This window comes from Juglans microcarpa x Juglans regia, chromosome 6D (assembly GCF_004785595.1).
Source record: "Juglans microcarpa x Juglans regia isolate MS1-56 chromosome 6D, Jm3101_v1.0, whole genome shotgun sequence".
Lineage (NCBI taxonomy): Eukaryota > Viridiplantae > Streptophyta > Magnoliopsida > Fagales > Juglandaceae > Juglans > Juglans microcarpa x Juglans regia.
Genome location: NC_054604.1, coordinates 24,388,313 through 24,397,591, shown reverse-complemented (window position 1 = coordinate 24,397,591; position 9,279 = coordinate 24,388,313). Strand labels below are relative to the sequence as shown.

General features: G+C 34.3%; 1 protein-coding gene across 1 annotated transcript; it reads right to left on the bottom strand.

Annotated features, from left to right (window-relative positions):
• Positions 1 to 1,202: 1,202 nt before the first annotated feature.
• Positions 1,203 to 1,858, bottom strand: LOC121234054 (auxin-responsive protein SAUR76-like). The gene has a single exon (XM_041129859.1). It carries the CDS (start codon positions 1,725 to 1,727, stop codon positions 1,350 to 1,352), a length of 378 nt encoding a protein of 125 aa, XP_040985793.1. The 5' UTR covers positions 1,728 to 1,858; the 3' UTR covers positions 1,203 to 1,349.
• Between the last annotated feature and the right edge of the window lie 7,421 nt (positions 1,859 to 9,279).

Below are 9,279 nucleotides of genomic sequence, written 5' to 3'. Positions count from 1 at the left end.
TGTTCAATTCTCTTTTTCTCAGTTTTTATTTACTCTCTCTCTCCAGCAATTTTCTATGCATCCAATAAGTTGGTAGATTTCATTCATGGCAAGGTTTTTTTATTGTTTTCCAAGTACGTAGCTGTTAAAGTTTGTGACATGATGAACATAGATGAAATTAATGATACAAGATGAGATCGATTGAGTTGCTCAATTGAACGTCCCAACAACTTGACAGTTCCATGTGCATGCCGCCCTAAAGACACATTGTTCTTTAGCCAACAGTGATTCAGATGCCGCCTTAAAGATTAAACAAAAAGAAATTGACCTGTCACCTTTACAACGACAAAAAAACAGAACTTCAGGTTTAAAAGGCTTCCACCCATGTTCTGGATGTGTCCCCCAGATGGACATTGATATTGTCTTCTGTTGGATCGGTCCTAAATGCCCATCAACGTGCGTTGGATGCATTTGGGCTAATGTTTAGCATAACATATAACAAGAGAAATAATCTAGCTATAAAAAGATTATACATAAATAATCTCATAAATTAATGCGATTTGATATGATTTGTCAAATTGTAACGTTATTTTTATTATAAAATAAATATGACAAATCATGAAATCACATTAATTTATAAGATTAATTTTATATATTCATTATGTAGCTCTAGAACTTCTCTTAAACTAAAGGTTATAACAGGTCATGAAAGATATTGATACATTTTATTGTAATTCATGCCAGAATCTACGTCATCACGTGCAGAAATCAATTTTGTACAGTTTACAAATAGGGATAATGATATCCTTACACCTACTTTACTACTGTTTTACTATCTAGTTATTTTTTTGTTCTTTTTGCTATTTGAATCTGGATTAAAAATTTTGGAACATGACCTTCTTGTATAATCTAGAAAAAAATAAATTTAATCAACTAACGTAAACATGTAATTTTATTTTATTTTTAATAAAATTAAATTATTATATTAGTTGATTGAATTTTTTTTATATATATCACGAATGATGTCATGTTTTGAAATTTTTAATCAAAATTTAAAAAAAAAATTAAATAGTAAAACAATAATAAAGAAGCTGTAATGTATCATTATCCTACCCTACAGATACTATCCATCTCTCTTTGCATTATTTGGATCAGAAAATTGTAAGGAGTTATGTTAAAAAGTAAAACGCAGGAACGGATGAAAAGTATTGAAAAATCAAGAATATATATAAGAGATGAGAGGGTATTCCTAGATATTTATGGATATCTGGAGTTATTTGGGATGGAATAATAAACTAAAGTACTGTTCCTTTACACAGGTTGATCACCAACAACTCAAAACAGTAGAGTTTCCCTGATCGATCGGATCTCTAAGAATCTTGAGCATAGAAGTCGATTATCTCCTTAAGGTTGAGCTGAAACAGAGAAGAACAATCGTTACGCATCAACCAAAGCATGTGCTCAAACAAGATGGCGTCCACATCCACAAAAATCACCCCTTTCTTGCTGCTTTCCCCATCGAAACTCTCCTCCTGATCATCCTTCTTCATCATCTCGATCAATACCCGAAATGGGTTTTCCTCCAACACGAACGAATCCACCAAGAACTCCCTCTTCTCCTTGCCAACCACGACGGTCACAAGCCGGCCGGAGTCGGCGAAACCATCTTGGCTCAATGGCCGGTAGCCCAATCGGGTGCCCGAGTAGCATTGCCTCAATATAGTCACAGGCAAGACCAAGCAATCCATTACAAAACACTATCTGCGAAGACTGTATACAGAACACCGACGGAAAAAGCTCATGAACGAGTCTAAGAATATGTGGGTGAGAGTCGGAGATTATATAATAAGAGATGCGAATATGTGGTTGTTTGGAATTAGTGAAAGAGATGATTGAAAGGTTGGAGTTGAATAGGCCAAAAGCAACGGCTAGGGAGAGGAAACAAAAAAAGAGTATATTTGATGAGGGTGATACGCAGGAGAAGAAGCCGTTGGGAGCGAGGAAAGGATGTCTGCCGAAGGTGTTGGGAATTGGAATATGACTTGCCGACTTACGCACCATGTTATATAAGAAAAGAAAATTTCTATTTGTATATTATACATACTAAATTAATTATGTAGTATAATTTAATTTAAAAAATAAATTTTAAATTTTAAAATTTATAAATCAAATCTTATTATTACACACACGAGCAATGTTAGGTACAGTCTCTATTTAGAGACTATAATATAAATCTAGATAATTTTATCTTTAAATCTTTTTAAAAGTATAAAATTATCTCTCCTAAAATGATATTTTCTTTCATTTAATAAAGGATTTACACGTACAATTTCTAAGTGAGATTGCAAATAGAATTACTCTTACACACATATTTGATAACTCGAAAAGAAAACTAAATTACAATTCAGATCATGAGGTAAAATCATTTTTGTAAAATTGACCAATTCTTATAAATATTTAGTTTAAATAGAAATCTTATACAAAAATATTTATAAATTTTTGTAATTTCATTTGAGTTATTGATATACAATAAAAAAGAACACTTTAAAATCTGACAAATCATGTTAATCTATAATTTTTATTTTTTTATTTTTAGTGAGATTTTTATGTAGATGTGACAATTTTCATTCTTACGGTATAATATAATGAAAAGGGCAGCGTGTTCCTTGTGTCGCTATAAGAAAAAGATAATAATATTTACAATCTTAAAAAAATAATGGATAAATCCAAGAATCATATAAAATAATATTTTTTTAATATTACCTTCATTTTTAAAAATAAAAATAGCGTGCAGAATTTATACATCGCAACTCGCAAGACAATATCTATCTACAATCACTTGAGTGAGAAGAGAAACAACCATTGACGAGTACGGGAGTGAATGCACTCTGCAGCCTGGAAGGTGCTGTTGTCAGGGTGGAAATGGTCTGGATCGACTTCAATGTGCGATTCGAGCCGATTCAACGCGTCGGTGCAGTGTGCAACGTACATTCCATTGGGAGAGGTTAACATCAAAGACAGACCAAAGCGCGTTAGGCGACGTTGGAAATTATATATGAACTATTACCATTAGGTGGAAAAACAAAAACAGAAAAAATAAAGGTTAAGCTTTGTTGGGTTTGACTATTTTAATATCTTTTTAACGCGTTCAAGATGCTGCTAATTACAATTAAGTTTTTTTTTTTTTTTTTATCCTTTTTGTCATGTTTTGATTTGTTCGGATATAAAAATCATCTTATTTCATCTCATTTTATCTCATATCATTATTATAATTTTTTTAAATTTTTACACAAAATATAATAAACAATTCAAATTTTTAAAATTTCAAAATAATAATAATATTAAAAATAATATTTTAACAATATTTTATTTAACTCATCTAAAATCATCTCATCTCACTATCCAAACGAGCCCTTAACATAATGAGTTTTCTTGCGCACCAAAAAGAAAAAAGATTTAACATCAAATAATTAAAAAGAATTTGTTTTTTTATTCATTACAACAACTAGGTTATTTTAGAATGGAAAATTAAATATAGTATCAACATGTTCATCAACTTATACTTGTAATAGATTTTTGAATTATAAATCATAAATTTCCCTTTTAAACAGAAAATCCATATATAGTTGATAGTAGTAGTGATAAATCGTTTATTGCTAGTTTGAGGAAATATATCTTTTTAAATTTTTGAAACATTTCTAGTCAAGATTTGAGTTGGAGGGATATTTAATTAAGATTTTTAGGTTTGATAGAAAAGATGCTTTATGTATATTCTTATTAGATGTTTTTGGAGGAACGCGAGACTTTTTTAGATATTTTATTTTGAACTTTGGTAGAATAAATCATTTTTTAAAACATCTTATTATAGGAACAAGGGAGAGATAAATTTCGGGAGAATAATTATAGAAATATGAGACTGTGTTTTAGACTCTTTCTTACATTTTAAGGATATTCTCTTTGTTTGGGGGAGATTTTTATTTTTATTTGTTTTTAGGAAGTAAGCAGTTTAAATATTTTTTGGTGGAGTAAAGTGGGAAGCCCCGGCCATTGCCTCCATCAGTGGAGATATGCTAAGGGCACGTTTGGATGCTCAGTAATCAACAAATGATTTAGGTGAAGATATTTTACTAAAATTTGAAAAATGAGATATAAGAAGTTTAATAAAAATATATTTTAAAATAATTATTGTATTAAAGTTTGTGAAAATGAATAGATAAAGTTAAAAAGTAATTTAGATATTATTTTTATTTTCAAGTTTCTAAAAGTTATATTTATTTTTGTGTTTAAGTAATTATTAGATAATGATTTAATAAAAATTTTGAAAATTTAAAATTAAAAAAATATTTTATATTTTAGTGATATTTGAGAATGAAATTATGAGAACTATTGGAGTTAATTTTAAGAATTTTAAGGTGAAAGTTTAATGGAGATATTCCAAATATCACTATTCATTGATTTCTTTAATTCAGTAAAAATACTTTGTTAAAATTTGACCATCAAAAGTATATCACACAAGAGTGTAATTTCATCTATCTTAGTATCTAAAATTAATATATATATATATATATGATTTGCTGAATAAGTGATGTATATATATATATATATATATATATATAATTGAAGAGCGTGTGATATTTAAAGTGTCCAAACGAGTCAAATTGAAGCAATAAAGTATTAATATATATTGTACCGCGAATGCATATGCATGTTGGTTCGAGAATTTATTGAAATTTTGAATCCAATTTGGCTGGTTTCGTGGGGCCGTCTATTTAGGTTGAAGGCAAATTAATGGTAGTTACAATGCATCATTAATATTAAGTGAGGTAGAAGTAGAACCAACATAATGTTAATGTACGGTGTTTGTGTCGGTCTTATATCCGTCTAGATATAGAAATGATTTTATTTTATTTAATTATTATAATTTTATTAAATTTTTATATAAAATATAATAAATAATTTAATTTTTTCAAATTTTAAAATAATAATAATATTAAAAAATAATATTTTATTTAATTTTTAATTTTTTGTTTTAAATTATCTTATCGTTCTTAAAATATCCATCTTAATTGATTACATGAGTGGATGTTCGTAGTTTGTGATGTAGAACATTGGAAGTTGAAATGTGCAAAGTGTATTTTTCTATCAAAATAAAGCATTTTGCATAAGAAGCCTAAATTTATAAAGGACGACCAAGTGCAAAAACAAAACATAAATTAAGGGAAAATAATAATAATAAAAATTCCTCAAACCGCAACCCAATTTATCACGTACACCCTTCATATAAAAATCAAAAGACATAAAAATAAAAATAATTTCTTATTAAAAATGAATTTAAATTAAAAAACATGAAAATTAAAAATAGCAATTTATTAATTAAAACTATAAAAAAAAAATGAAAGAATGGATATGAAAGGATAAAAGGGATCTCCAAAGAGATCCAAAATGAGGGATCTCATCGAAAGGGAAGTGAGAAGAGGACAAGGAGGGGACATAAAGCAAGGAGTGTCACCATCTCCTATATTTTTCTTGCATTTATTTCATATTCACTGCTATGGATATACGTACGAATGTTGTATAGCCGCACCAGACTACTGCCAGGAGCTCCAAACCATGTTGATCGAGGCCTATATCACCATCGGAGGCCGGAAATGACACTTTCTCCCATTTCGGCCCGTTGTGCTATTTTTTGGCATCAACATTTGGCGCCATCTGTGGGATTCAAATAATTTTCTACACTATAAGTGTGAGAATGATGATTTTTTGGTTTGCAAAATCATCTCAAACTGAGCAAATGAATTTTTTTGAGAGATAAGTATTCCCAACTTTTCTACTTTTATTTTATCGACAACATTGTTATAAAAAAATTGGACAAGTCTTTCATCCCCTGTGGTCAAGGGCAACATAAATGTGCACAGTGCACAAAGCACATGGCCCCAGCTTCTAGCGCCAGGGAAGAAAGTTTAACGGCCATACAATCGTGCATGCATAGTGCACTGTGCTTGGGGGGCATGCACAATGCCATGCCCTCCAAAAGGCCCACGATAGCTAGCCATGGGCCTGGTGTGGATTTCGACGGTACACTTGGTGACTATTGATTGTTTCTGTTCTGGACGTGCTAGCCCCTGTCGGCGAAGGCCATGCACAATGCACCCAGTTGCACATTGTCGTGCACCTGGGAGGCTCATGGCATCCCACTGTGAGCCCGGTAAACCTAACGGGGCAGGTTTCTATCCACATCGTTTGGGCAACAGGCGCACATTGCCATGCTCCCGAAGGGAGGCCCTCCCCCATCGGCGCCCGTGAGTTGGCAGGGCCACCATTAGGACGGTCAATGATTTCTATCACAAGTGGGGTGTTCCATGGCCCCGGCCCTTTCCGTAGCCATAACTGAGCCAGCCATCTCGGCCACATGCACGCAGGCATCCACCTATCTCGACCATGCACGCAATTAAGCATGCATCTTGGCCTGAGCTTAGAATTTCTTGGCCACCACTCTGCTCGGCCAGAGTGAGTTACTCGGCCACAGGTCCTCTGACAACTGCATCACCTAGCCACAGAGAGTCTTTCGACCATGCAGGTTCCCCGGCCATGTAGCTCCTCAGCAACAGAGTTGCTTGGATAGGAGTTCTACAACCAGAAACTCCACAGGCACAGGTTACTCAGCCACCACCCAGCAAATGTCAAAGCTTCACTGTCAGAGCTTACTCTATAGCAGTTGCCCGGCTTGAGCATTGCTTGGTTAGAGCTCACTCGGCCAGAACTACTTGGCCGGAGTTGCTTGGCCAAAGCTCCCTCACCCATGGCGAGCAACCATCCTAGCATGAGCAAGGCCATGCATGAGGACCACTTGCTCAATCTAAACCAGCAGCTCTTCTCTAGCACAACTCGGTGAACGTGTGCAACTTCTCTATCTCTACTTCGAGACACATTTACTTGGCCTCACCTCCTCTACCACCTAGAGTTACTTGGCCACACTTGCTTGGACTTAGGGTCACTTAGCCTTACTTGCTCAGACTCGGAGTCACTCAGCCTCAATGGTAAGCACGACCATCAACTTCCTCGGAAACAGCTCTCTGCCTTTGTAGTTCTTCAACCACACAGCCCCACAGTAATGGAGCTCAAACACAAAGTCCCTCAGCCATTATCAAAACTATCTACCGCATGAAGTTACGCAGCCAAAGAGAGATGCCGCGATGATCACACGTTGCATGTCCCATGCAATAGCCAACCCACGTGATCAAAGCCACACAATATGCGCTGATCGAAGTTATTTGGTGCTCCATAGATTTTCAAAAAAGATTCGCACGCTTTAGACAATGCATCAGCCATTGGGAGCCACGGTTAAAAAAAGAAGAAAAAAAAAAGAGGAAAAATTGGCAGTGGACAAACTTAGTCAAGCGAAAATCAAGAACAACTACCTCATTGCCCTAGTGTCAGCACATCCCGAGGACATACCTTGTTGGAACTCACCCATGCAACACTGGGTACCGGATACAAAACACTGCTCGATATCGCAAGTACTCCAAAACTTCATCATTGCCAAAGCCTGGCTGCCCAATGGCCACACTGGTGCACCTCAAACCTTTGTCACGCTCTAGCAAAACAATTCAAGTTGCAAATCTTGCATTTGTGATTTGGATTATCTATGCTAGCCGGTTTGGTTTTTCTTAGCGTGGTCAAGCATCTCTGTCAAAACAAAAGAAAGGTCACACCTCCCTGAGTGTTAACAGATAGGTCCATTCATTTGACTGCCCGACCCTCTTCACGGTGAAAAATCACGGGGGGTTTAGCCTTTCGACTGTCCGACCTTATTAATTTCCTGTTGAGAGTCAATGGGCGGGTTCAGACTTTCAACTACCCGACCTCCTTCACGGTGAAATCATGGCAAGTCCAGCCTTTTGACTGCCCGACCTTATTCATTTATTATTAAGAGTCAACAGACAGGTCGTGACACCTCACTCTCATGGTTAATAATAAAGTCACTTTTTAAGATTCTCAGGAGCCAGCATGCTACTACTGAATCTTGACTTAAAAATATTTTCTTTTATTTTAAAGAAAGTGCCAAGTACAAATATTCATTATAATAAATAGAGTCGTTTTATATTAAAATACTAAAATCATAAATGAGAGTGCGCATAAGCATTTATTAAAATTTCTGAAAATCTATGCCATAAAAATCATAACTTAAAATCTTTATACATGATCTAGGCCATTGTCACACCTCCCTAGACTAAGTCCCGTCCTACAGCTCTATCGTCATAATTATCCTGACCTGGGCTGTGTAAAAACATAAAATCAAACTAAAATGAGTCTATGATTCAGTGAGAAACTCATCATAACGTAAATATATTTAACATAAGATTTTTCATAAAATATTTCATACTGAGAACTTAAAATCATGATTGATCATACTGATGCTTATGCAATGCATAACTAATTTATTTAAATTAACTGAATAATCTGATTTATTTGGCTGGCCAACACACTTAACCCTACGTGCAAAGTTGTGCACTACCTTCCCCTGCTGCAACAAAGGAAGCCGACTGTGCAGTACTCTGGCGTAATACGGTGGACCATGCTTGAGTCCGTAGCTTGCATGCCGACCTTAAAACTGCATTGGTACCATGCATCTGAATGACCATTTGATTAACTGTTATGAGCTTATCTTACACTTGATCTTATGAAAGTTTACGTGTTTTATGCAACGTGAGATGCATGAGATGCATAATACGTACATGACTATAATATGTGGAATAAAATATGATGAATGACGTGGTTGCAAATATCATGACATGTGTGGTATGTAAACCCTGGATTCAAAAGAATTGGTTTTAATAATAATATATATAACTAGCTACCGTATGTTAATCCTAATTTATGATCAAGTTACTTACCTTATAGTGTTGCTTCCTAAAATTTTTTATACAAAATCGATCACGGTGCTAAACTGGGAGGTTTATGATTTTTTTTTCCAAATAACACGTAAAAGGGAGATATTTATAGAGATTTAGGAGAAGGTGAAAGCTAGTTTGAGTTGGACTCAGTTAAAGAGTTTTAACGTGAATATGACTTGTAGAGTTGTATCTCTGTTAGAATAGGATGCCAACTCATTCGAGTTCAAGTGGGACTTGGTCACGATCATTCAAGAAGAGAGTTTGAATTTAAAAACATGATCTAGTAGTTCATTCAATGTAGGATTGATAGTGACTGAGACTGAGAAGGGATTTCAATCTGTGATAATTTTAAATTAAAATAAATCTTTTAATGGCTAATCTTTAAATTGTAAAAGGAGTCTAACTC

What these genes read in the sequence shown, in the direction of transcription:
- LOC121234054 (XM_041129859.1), bottom strand. Translation starts at nt 1,727, where the DNA reads ATGGATTGCTTGGTCTTGCCTGTGACTATATTGAGGCAATGCTACTCG.